Genomic DNA, 11614 nt, shown 5'->3' on the forward strand with positions numbered 1-11614 from the left:
AATAGAGTAGAAAAACTAGTAAAGCAGAAGACAGATCTAAGGAAAACCAGTGGAACATAGTACAGAATGCAGCACAGTTACAAGACACACAGGTTAGAATGACGTGACCCAGTATACGTCAACCAGGGGTTCCAGAGGAGAAAAGAGAGAAAATGAAAGGGATAAGAGCTTAGAATCTTTCACTTTTTATTACATGTATTCGCAGATAGAAGATTCTCAATGAATCTAGAGAAAGGTTTTAAAAACATGTAGGTATGGACATCTCCTAGGAAAACTTCAGAACATCAAAGACAAAAAGGATGTTGTAAAAGGGCCCGAGCGGAACAGAATTTTACCTCCCGAGCACAGTGTTTGGGCTATGAGAAGTTTCAAAACAGCAACAAGAGCAGCCTAAAACAACAGGAAAATATCTGCAAGGCAGTGAGAGAAAACATATAGTTGTCAAACTAGAATTTTATATCTAGCTAAACTATTATTCAAGAGTGTGCATGCTATAAAGACGTTTCAGACACAGCTTACCATGAACTGCTCTTTACTGAAAATCTCTAGGGAAGGTACTTCAGGAAGAAGGAAACTGAACACCAGACAAAGGAGGAATGGATGAAGACAGCAGACAGATTGGTGACTCGTGGAAATAGAGTGAAATAAGTATCGATGATAAACACTAATTGTGTTAATAATGATTATTTTGGTGATGACAAAATGGAACTGAAATATAAGACAATAATACCATGTAAAATGGAACTGGTAGTGAGCAGGGTAGACATATCCAAAGGTCCTTATAGGGTAGGGAAGGATAGCGATCAACTAACATTAGACTTGAAGTCAAGTATGTGTGTTAAAAAATTAATTGTATTCAGTTGAACAATATGAAATTGCTGCTGTTTGACCAACATGATGGCAATTTCATATGGTTCAACCCAGTACACTGTATAACTTCCAAAGGAGAGTAGAGAAAGTGGAGAAAACTTAACATACCGATGGAGAGCAGGAGAGATAGTGGGGGTCCCTACCCGCCTGAAGGCAGAGGGCCGTCCAGAGTTCTCCTGTGCAGACTTGAATCATCGGGGTGGAGAATGGGTGACCAGCGAGGCGAGGTCCACAGCCCCCAGCCAGGGCGCCTTGTGGCATCTGCTGCCAGTCTTCCTGCAAGTGTACTTCCGGGTCCTGACACACGTCCTAATTGTCAGATGACCAAGGTGCGTGCCAGGCTCTTGAATGCCTTCTTTGGTGGCGTGAAGGTGGAAACATGCATGTCCTCAGTGAGAGGACCGGCACCTAGATTGTACTATCTTGATGTAGATTTATTATTGAAACGATGTCTGCTTCCTATATATAAAATAGAGACCAGTGGTCTTCAAGTTTGAGGACACACATCCCATTAATAAAGGCTGAATATGTGTCTCCGAATCGATTAGGCACCACTCTAATATGTATATTATTAAACTAAAGAAACTAAAGGTGCCTAAAAATGAAAGAAAGAAAAAGCCTCTTGACACCTGGACATTGGCAAGTCTTCAGGAATGTAGGTGAAAGCACCCGAAGAGGGAGGAATGGGGAAACACGGAGCTATTCCTGGAAACCCTGAATTGGCAAGTTTACCCTGGACAATGTCTAAACAGCGAAGTGACTGAGGAAACAGTTCCATGCTGCTGTAAGGTGGGCCATGCATGGCAGACATGGGCCTCTGGCCCTGGGGAGGGAGCAGGGCCTGGGGGCTGGGCACAGGGAAAGCTGGGCTGTGAGCTGAGGCTGGACCCAGTGCGCATAAGAAACCCCTGCGGACAAGAAAGTATCACTGTTTCCAATATCCAAGAAGTTCCTACAAATTGATAAGAAAAGGATTTAAAACCCAATAGAAAACTGTGCAAAAGATATGTATCGGCTATTAACAGAGAAAGAAATAGAAATGGCAATAAATGCATAAAAAGATACTAAACCTTATTAGTAGTCAAGAGAAATCAAATTAGAACAATAATGACAAATTTTTATTCAAGAGACTGGCAAAAATTATGGCGTCCCAACATTTATTGCTGGGAAAACTGGAGGGGGGGAACCAGTGCCTTCGTATCCCGCTGATGGGAGTTGATACGGATACAGCCTAATTGAATGCAATTTCTTAATACCTATTAAGATAAAATATGGCCCTACTGTTTGACATGGGAATCTCACTTTGAGGATTTATTTCATAAAATTAAAAGAGCCAGTACTGAAGAGTCCACGTACAAGTGTTTTGCAAAGCGTTCTGTGGTGGAAACAGCCCGTCAGCAGAGGGTTGTTCCCTGAAGAGCCTGAAGTGTGCGCCTTGCAGAGGGACGGCCAGCTCCCAGGGAGGTGACAGCGCAACGCGCGGTTGAGCACGGGGCACCCAGGTTGACGGCAAGAAGCAGCTCCCACCGCAGACGAGCTTGGGTGTCTGCGTGGCGCCCGCTTCACACGGAGAATGGGTTCCAGCACTGCCCCCAGCACACCTGCCACACCTGCCTGGACCCTGAATCACCCCGGGCGACCCCAGGAGGATCGCATGCCCCATTTTTGTAAAATCAAACCCCAAAGATGCCTTTAAGTACACATGTGTTTGTAGAGGCCTATACGGCTGTGGGGAAAGCCCACAGTGGCAGGGGGTGGGGGAAGCAGACACTTGTTCTTTGTCGTTCTGTGTGTTTCTTTTTCTGGTTACAGTAAACTCGTCTGACATTGGTAAGATGAAAACTGTGAAATTTTAATAAAAGATGTACTCCAGTAAAAGCCAGAGAGAAGGGTTTATTTAAGGGGATGGTTAGATACACAAGAAAAAAATCTTTCATGGGAAAAATTCTCATTTACCTTGGACGTTTTCTCTTACAAATGAATCAAAATCAGGCGGTCAAAGCCTACTTAATAAAATACAAAATCCAATTCATAATAAACCTCATATCAAACTCAGATGGGAGTGATCTAGACTTGATCAAACATGTCTATGAGAAAAGTACAGGAAACACCTGCTTAATGGTCAGTGTGTAAAATATCCCCTTTGAAGCCAGGAGCACGGAGGCCGCCACCCACTTACTTGCTCCTTACTTAGCATTTTAAACGTGTCCTGCTTTCTCCTTGTTTCTATTACCCCCTCTGCCTTTTGTTTGATGCATCAAATTTTCTTGGATCCACGTGTTCCTCAATCTGTTTGGAATTATTCATTCTACTCTATCTCCTTTAGAAGTTACCAGTGGGGCCACCTGCTTACAAATGCCCAGGGTTCCTCTTCTCCCTCAGGTTGAGCATCTACAGGATTCCAGGACTAGAATTTCAGAAATTTTTAGCTCCTCTGAACTCCTACATCCCCCAAATTTCAATGTCAATGCCTTCTGGAATTTTTTTTTTTTTTAAATTTTATTTGTTGGCTGCGTTGGGTCTTCGTTGCTGCGCGCGGGCTTTCTCTAGTTGCGGCGAGTGGGGGCTACTCTTTGTTGCGGTGCGCGGGCTTCTCATTGCGGTGGCTTCTCTTGTTGCGGAGCACGGGCTCTAGGCGCACGGGCTTCAGTAGTTGTGGCGCACGGGCTTAGTTGCTCCACGGCATGTGGGATCTTCCCGGGCCAGGGAACAAACCCATGTCCCCTGCATTGGCAGGCGGATTCCTTTTTTTTTTTAAATTTTATTTATTTATTTATTTACTTATTTATGGCTGTGTTGGGTCCTCGTTTCTGTGCGAGGGCTTTCTCTAGTTGCGGCAAGTGGGGGCCACTCTTCATTGCGGTGTGTGGGCCTCTCACTATCGCGGCCTCCCCTGTTGCGGAGCACAGGCTCCAGACGCGCAGGCTCAGCAGTTGTGGCTCACGGGCCTAGTTGCTCTGCGGCATGTGGGATCTTCCCAGACCAGGGCTCGAACCCGTGTCCCCTGCATTGGCAGGCAGATTCCCAACCACCGCGCCACCAGGGAAGCCCCTACAGGCAGGGGGATTCTCATCCACTACGCCACCAGGGAAGTCCCCTTCTGGAATTTCAATTCCAGATTATTCATCTTTCTTCGAGGATCATACTTATTCAGACTTAATAATACAGTTTACCCATTTCCTTGCTTTCTGGTCCTTCTTGCATCCCACTTCTTTCTCTTTTCTTCCCACTTCTTTTTTTTTTTTCCCGGCTGAAAAGCATTATCTGTGCTTTCAGGGCAGGCAGCAAAACAACTCGCCTGGAGCCGGCTTTCACAGGAAGGGGCTTTGTTATCAGCCTGTGAGCTCTCGAGCTCAGAGGAAGCTCCCACTTCGGGCCGCTCTGACTAGGATTCAGGCCCCTTTCCTGTGCCTCGACGGCGCCCCGGCCCCTCCTGTCCACGCACCACCCGGTCCAGGTTATGGAATTCGAGACTAAGGGTCGTATGCTCTCCAGGATCCGAGGGGGTCTCCTCATGGCTTTCTCGGAATCACCGATGCTTTTGGGGGAGTGTAGATGTCAGGCAAGTTCTGCTTTCCCTGTACGTCTCACCTCACAGGCAGCTCTTGGAATTTCCTCTTTAACCAAGCCTCATCCACGTGTGTCACTCTCACACCCACTCAGGATCCGCGTTTTTCTTCAGAGGGGAACGAACCACTGGCCACGTTTCACAGGCTGCTGGGGGACCGCCGTCAGTATCGTGACCTGCAGCCGCTCGCTGGGAAGCTCCGATCACAGCTTCTCCGTCTCGTCCGCATCCTGGGGCTCCCTCTGCCTAGACACCCCGTGCACTGCTCTGTCCCTCGGCACTGCCTGTCCTGTGGGAAGCAGACCTGGGCCTGCCGGGATCCTGGGGGAGCTTGCAGGCTCAGTCCGGCAGTACAGGTAGCGGGGGAGACAGTGGGGACAGGAATGGGACTCCAGTTGAGGGGCGGGTCTCCTGGAGTATTTAGCAAATGCCCAGGTCAGAGAGAGAGGGGCTGGCTGTGGTGGGCATAGGGCACTGTGACCGAATACAGGTAGGTGCCGGAGGGTGTCTGCATGACTATCAAAGCCGAGCCCGAGGGTATGAACCCAACGTAGGAACAGGCGGAAGGCTGGACCTCCCTGAGACCCCAGAACCCGGAGGCATTGGGCAGCCCCTGGGGTCTCATCCCAGGTGTGTCACTGCTGGGGCCGGGGTCCTGCAGCACATGTCCGTGTGCCGCAGCCGCCATGGCTGCTCTGGTGAAAGGGGTCTCCCTGGCGTCTGGCTCCGCGGGCTGTTCGGGCACCTCTCCGCTGTCCAGCTCCAAATGCAGATCTGGCCCCAGCAGGTGTCCCGGCCCCTCCTGCAGTTGGGGGTCCCTGTGCAGGTGGGGGTCCCTGCCCCGGCCTCTTTCAGCCCTCTGGCTATCTCCCCTGCGGCGGCCTCGGCCTCTCTGTGCAAGGCGAGCCGATTCCACGAAAGCGGGGGTCTCACATCTCATGGGGTTCACATAAGCAAAGGGTCTCGAGGGCTGGCCTGGCTGCGGGGGTCCGGCTGCCCCCCCAGGGTCTCCGCCTTCTGCACCAGGGCAGCCTGTCTCCTGGGGATGAACACCTGAGGTGGAGAGAGATGCAGAGACTCAGCAGAGGGCGCCTTGGGGGCCGGGGGGGTGGGGAGGGGGGTGGGGGGCTGCCCCTGGACGGCCACAAGCCTCCTCCAGGCTGGGCACTCCCCACGGGCCACGGCATTCAGCCCTCACAGCTGCCTGGCCAGCCGGGTACTGTAATCCCCGTTGTACTGATGGGGACGTGGAGTCTAGGTTCACCAGAGAGATTCAATTTGAATAAAAATGACAGCCCCTGTCCTCGCTGCGCTGAACTTCAATAGGAGAGACAGACAGAAGCAAACAAAACCAAGTAACGGCGCTGACGGCGGAGGGGCAGAGAGGGCAGAGAGGCTGGGAGCCCGGCTCCCTGAGTTGAAGGACACCTGGGCAGCTGAAGGACAGCACCGCACGAGGGGCAGCTCACCAAGGCCTCCTTATGCTGAGCCAGGCTTGAGTTTACCCTGCGGCCCAGGGAGAGCCATTGAAAGGAAGGCAGCAAGGGCATCACAGCTGGACTTGGGGGGCAGGGAAGAGGTGTGCCTGGAGCAGGGGTGCTGGGAAGGAGGGGCTGCAGCCTCGGGGGAGGCGCGAAGGGGTCGGCGGCCGGTGGCGACCGGGTGACCCGTCTGTCTGCAGGCGCCCTCCTGCCCACCCCTTATGAGCTCCTCCCCCACCCCTTCCCTGGCGGGAGGGCATGAAGCCTTTCCCGAGGAAGAAGATGCAGGTTTGGACGACAGAGGTTGAGCCTCATGATGCTAAGGCGTTTGGGTCATCCAGGTGGGGGCCTGGACTGGAGCTGGACTTGGGGTCACCATCAAATGGGTTAATTTTTTTCCTCAGTTCTTGGCTAGGAAAGCTGGGAGGTGAGGGTTGAGAGCTGGGTGCTCCAGTGAGAAAAAATAAGCCGAGAGAGAAAAGGACACCAGATAAAAGAAACAGGGCATAGAGTTCCAGAGGGGGATGGGAGTCCCCAGCCGATGACGAGGCGTGGGGGGTGGCAGGGTGACGGCTGGGGTGAGACTGCCAGTCTAGGCTGGAGCAGGTTGGAAGGGGGTGAAGTTGGTAGAGCACTTGATTGGGTGTGAATTTAAACAATCAGGGAAGAGTTTGAGAACACTGAATTTGCAAACAATAGCCCAACTACTAAGTCCTGGAAAATTCCGAAGAGGGGAATTAACCCTGGGGCACAGGATGTCTGCGCTCAGAGTAACGGGTCCCTGGAAGGCGGGCGGGAGGTGGGGCCCGGGGCTCCAGTGTGGAAAGTGAGGGTGGGCATGATGCTGAGAACTCGTGACCGGCAACTACACACTCCTTTGCTGGGAGGGAAGACCCTGCGTAAAGTCTAACTGGGGAAAGTCGTCAGGAGCGGAGGCGTTTAGAGAACAGGAAGTAGTGCTAAGAAACAGAGGAAGACCCTGCGTAAAGTCTAACTGGGGAAAGTCGGCAGGAGCGGAGGCGTTTAGAGAACAGGAAGTAGCGCTAAGAAACAGAGGAAGACCCTGCGTAAAGTCTAACTGGGGAAAGTCGGCAGGAGCGGAGGCGTTTAGAGAACAGGAAGTAGCGCTAAGAAACAGAGGAAGACCCTGCGTAAAGTCTAACTGGGGAAAGTCGGCAGGAGCGGAGGCGTTTAGAGAACAGGAAGTAGCGCTAAGAAACAGAGGAAGACCCTGCGTAAAGTCTAACTGGGGAAAGTCGGCAGGAGCGGAGGCGTTTAGAGAACAGGAAGTAGCACTAAGAAACAGAGGAAGATGGTCGTGTCCGAAGGGGAAACTGAGGCAAGGGCTGCTGTTCTCCACAAAACGCCTTCTGTGTCATACAAGTAAACACCACACGTAGAGTCAAAACTGGGGAGCACTGGAAAGGGGGTGAGGGCGTCTCACGTACCTTGATTAGTGGCCATTGAGCGAAAGCGCTTGGAGGGTCTCTGCTCCTGCATGAGGAATCTGCCCAAGAGAGGAGACCGGGTCAGTCCGGGGGCCCCAGCCACCCCTCCGCACCCCCGCATCCACTGCACGCAGGCGGGAGCCCGCTGGGTCGGGCTGGCGGCAGGGGGACACGGTGTCTGGAGGGAGGGGCCTGGGGTGACCCGTTAAACTGTTTTCAAAGAGGAGCCAGTAGCAGTTGGCCTGGAGGAGGGTTCACTAATTCATCCCAAGTGCCCGGACAAGGTGGGAGAGACGAGATTACCTTGGGCCGATGGGAGGAGCTTTCCCTCCCCAGAGGGAAGAGGGAAGGAAGGTGGGGAGCAGAGGTGGGGCGAGGCTGTCTGGGGAGCTGGCCCTGGCCCTCCCAGGGCACCGGAGGCTCTGCCCCCAGCTGGCCATACAAGGTGTGCCCATCCCCCCGGGGCGCCCGGCACGTACCTAGTCTCCCTGCCGTGACTCTGCGGCTGGCTCTGGGGGTCTGGAGACGCGGAGCGGCTTCCAGGAGACCCTTCCGGGAAGAGGGGCCTGGGTCTGAGGCGCTGGAGTCCAGGGGTGTCCGCAGTCACGGCCGTCGTCCTGAGGGCAGCCTTCAGAAGTATATCCCGCAGAGCAGGCCTGTCCTCTCAGGGGCCCTACAGGAAACTCGCTGCTCCTGAACCACCCAGGCCCCTCTTATAAGTCTGTCGGGATCACCCGTCGTGATTGGATAGAAGGAGGGCGGGCCAGCCAGCTTAACCCGAGAAGAGTTGATTGGGTTCCAGTTTTCTGCTGCCCAGAGACCCTGCCTTGAAGAAACAAACGGGTTCTAGGCGCAAGGCGGGTTGATCTAATCATTACAGAAAAAGGCAGGATTGTGATTGTGTTAAGTGAGTGACAGGAGGTTTGATTAGGTTTGGTGGGTGGGGCAGGCGGTCGTCAAGGAAAGCACCCAGGGTGGGTGTTTGGGCTGGAATTGGAAGGATTAATGGACTCAAGCCAGGCCGAGGGGGGAGGGGCGGGAGAGCGAGGGGGAAGAGCACGCACCTAGGCTCCAGGTAGGGGGGAGCCCCACCTCCACGGCGGTCCAGGCGGGGTTAGACAGAAGGGGTGATGGAGCCCACCCAGGTTCCAAGCGCAGTGGAGATGCCGTAATGGGACTAGACCACGCTGGCCGTGAAAGGGGAGCAAACTGAGCGTGTCAGGGGGCCAGGAGGCTGCGCGGACCTCTGGGACGGAGGTGGTGTCTTGATGAGGTGGGTGGCAGGAGGTGGCAAAGGAAGACGGTCCACAGGTAGAGAGACGTTTACAGGGGAAAACGTCGGGTGGTCAGACCCAGAGTCCCACCCAGAGTCGGGTGGTCCAGACACACCCTTAGGGGGAGGGAATGGGTTTATTTGGATGGAAGTCGTACCAGGGTTCTGCTCTGAGTGGGAAGATTGCGAGCTTGGTTCCTACACGTTGGGTTGAGAGAGATTTGAGCCACCAGGTGTAAGGAAGTCAGGTGGCAGTTCTGGGGTTGGGAGCTCAGAGAAGAGGTTGAGGCTGGAGACCTGTGCTTGAGGCTCCCTCCACAGGCGTTAAAACGGCGGGTGTGAACACAGGAGTCCAGGAAGAGAGCCTTGCGGGCACGGGATGGGAACCGTAGTGTTGCTTTAAAGCGTCTTCCAAAATTACTGTATAAATAATGCAGTCCCACTGAATCCCAATGTTATGTTTGTTTCTTTCCTCTTTTTTTAAAAAATCAGCTTTTTTGAAGGACAGTTTAGACTCGATAAAATGCATCCTTTTTACACACACAGTCCAGTGAATTTTGGTAAACGTATCACCCTTGGGTAACCATCACCACAACTGAGATACGGAACGTCTTCATCGCCTCAGAAAGTTCCCTTGGGCCCCTTTGCAGTCAGCCCCTCCCCCAACCCCAGGCTGCCCGGGTCAGCTCTCCGTCCCTGGTGACCATCTGCCTGCCCTGGAATTTCAGCTGAGCGGGGTGCTGCAGTCGGCACTTGCCCCCGGTCGCCTTTGCTCCGTGTGATGCTGGCGCTCAGCTCTGTTGCAGGATGAATCGGGGACCCTCCCTCTGGATTGCTGCCTCTTCTTCCGTGGCACGAACGTCCACCCACTAGTTGGTGGACATTTGGGTTGTTTCCCGTTTGGGGATATTATGAAAAAGCTGCCGTGGACATTCATATACAAGTCTTTGTGTGGACGTGTGGTTTCATTTTACCTGAGTAAATACCTGGACGTGGAATTTCTGGGTGAACTGTCACGTGTTTGTTTAACTTTGTGAAAACCATTCAGCTGTTTTCCAAAGTGGTGGTTGTACCGTTTTATATTCCCTCCAGCAGTGTGTGAGGGGTCTAGTGGTTCCACGTCTTTGTCAGCACTTGCCGTTGTCATCTTGTTGATTTTAGCTATTCTAGGGTCTGTGGAATGGTGTTTTGTACTTCTTTAGATGAATATCCAGTTTGTTCCAATACCATTTGTGAAATCAGTGCTAGTTTTTTTCTTTCATGCAATTGTATGAAAAGCTTTAAACTTTATATGGAGAATTAATCATTATAAAATTAACTAATGATGAAGGAAAACAATAGTGCGTTGACACTTTCCCACCCATCAGAACAGTGCGGTGTTGGCAAAGGAACAGGCAAATCCGTGGCTGGAAAGATGAGAAAGACACCACCACTGACAGCAGTAACTGACATTGTCGAGGGCTTATCCCGTGCCTGGTTCCCAGGACAGCCGTGTTCACATGTAAGTCCTCCCAACAGGGCCACTTACTGTGCAGGCACTGTTGTCGTTCCCATCTGACAAATGAAGAAACGGAGACACAGGACAGTTAGGTGGGCTGCTGTGGGCAGACTGGGATTTGAGCCAGACTCTCCTGTCCGAGAGGCCGAGGTCTGAACCTCTTCCTTGTTTGCTGACAGCTCTAAGGGAAGTTCACGGCCAACTGAGATCCTATTTCTGTTCAGCTGGAACATGTGTGTATTAGTTTCTGATTGCTGCTGTAAAACTTTACTACAAACTTAGTGACTTGGATTAACACAAATTGATTATCTTTGTGTCGTTGTGAAATTGTACCTTCCCTGCTCACTCACCCTCTGCAGATCTGCCCGTTGTAGGTGCGGTGCCTGTGTGTCTTCGCCTGTCGGTCTCCAGGTGGTGGAATTGCTGACACTTCTCAGCATCTTTGGAATTTGACATAGTGTTGTTTCACTCCAGCTTTTTTTTAAAATGTTCTGTAACTTGTTGGTTGTACTTAACTGTATAACTTCTGTGCGATGCTTTACTGCATTGCGAACACCTCGATCGTGTGACTGGGGCTCTGTAAACCACTAAATGATGACTTAGAGGCTGGGAAAAAAGTACTGCATGTCAGAAGTTCAAAACAGGCCCCACTGAGCTAAAATCAAGGTGTCGATGGGGCTGCAGTTCCGTTCTGGAGGCTCCAGGAGGGAATCGTCTCCTCAGCTTTTCCAGCTCCTAGAGGTGCCTGAGTACTTGGCTCTCAGCCGCTCCCCCGTCTTCAAAGTCGGCAGTGAAACAAAAATACTCCCGGGTCCCCATTTCTGATTAACTGGGGGAGGGTGAGATGAAGAGGCACTGGAGGTGTGTGTCTTTCATAGGTTGCGATAAACACATTTTCTTCTCCAATTTTCAGAAAATACTTTCATAAGAAAGTTTTTCTTCTTCTATTAACTTGTATATATCATTTAAAGAAAAACTGTACATTATACAAAATTTCAAATATATCTACAGAAAAGTAAATGGAAGAGTGTGATGACTCCCTGTGTAGCCCTCACCCAGCTTCGGTAGTTACTGACTCACGACCAGTCTTATTTCATCTCTACCCGCTACTCCCCCAAGGCTGGGTTATTTTGAAGCAAGTCCCAGGCACCTTGCCGTTTAAGCCATAAATATTTCATTATGTATCTCTAAAAGGTAAGGGCTCTTTCTGTAAACATAACCATGATAAGGATGTTTAAATGAAATAAAAGAAATGAGGGGGATCCAGCTAAGAGAAGGGGTTTGAATATACAAGAGAGAGGTGAGAGCATCAGAATCTGAGATCAAGGTGAGTGTGTGTATTGGTCACTGGAGTGGTCATCGGCGGTTTTTACTTCCTCTGCAAAGTAGCAGGGGAAAGCATTGCTGGAACTGGGGCAAGTGGTAGGAACTGGCACAAGCTGCCACGACGGAAGCCCCCTCCTCAAAGCCAGGGCT

At 51.6% G+C, this 11614-nt stretch overlaps 1 protein-coding gene across 1 annotated transcript; it reads right to left on the reverse strand.

Moving 5' to 3' along the window:
• Positions 1 to 2783: 2783 nt before the first annotated feature.
• Positions 2784 to 8038, reverse strand: PRR20G (proline rich 20G). The gene is made up of 3 exons (XM_057555288.1): positions 7847 to 8038; positions 7368 to 7426; positions 2784 to 5491 (listed from the first exon to the last, which is right to left on the reverse strand). The coding sequence occupies exons 2-3, from the start codon at positions 7417 to 7419 to the stop codon at positions 4875 to 4877; spliced, it is 669 nt and encodes a 222-aa protein (XP_057411271.1). The 5' UTR covers positions 7420 to 7426; positions 7847 to 8038; the 3' UTR covers positions 2784 to 4874.
• Between the last annotated feature and the right edge of the window lie 3576 nt (positions 8039 to 11614).

The sequence above is a fragment of the Balaenoptera acutorostrata genome, chromosome 10, assembly GCF_949987535.1.
Source record: "Balaenoptera acutorostrata chromosome 10, mBalAcu1.1, whole genome shotgun sequence".
In the NCBI taxonomy this organism is placed as follows: Eukaryota; Metazoa; Chordata; class Mammalia; order Artiodactyla; family Balaenopteridae; genus Balaenoptera; species Balaenoptera acutorostrata.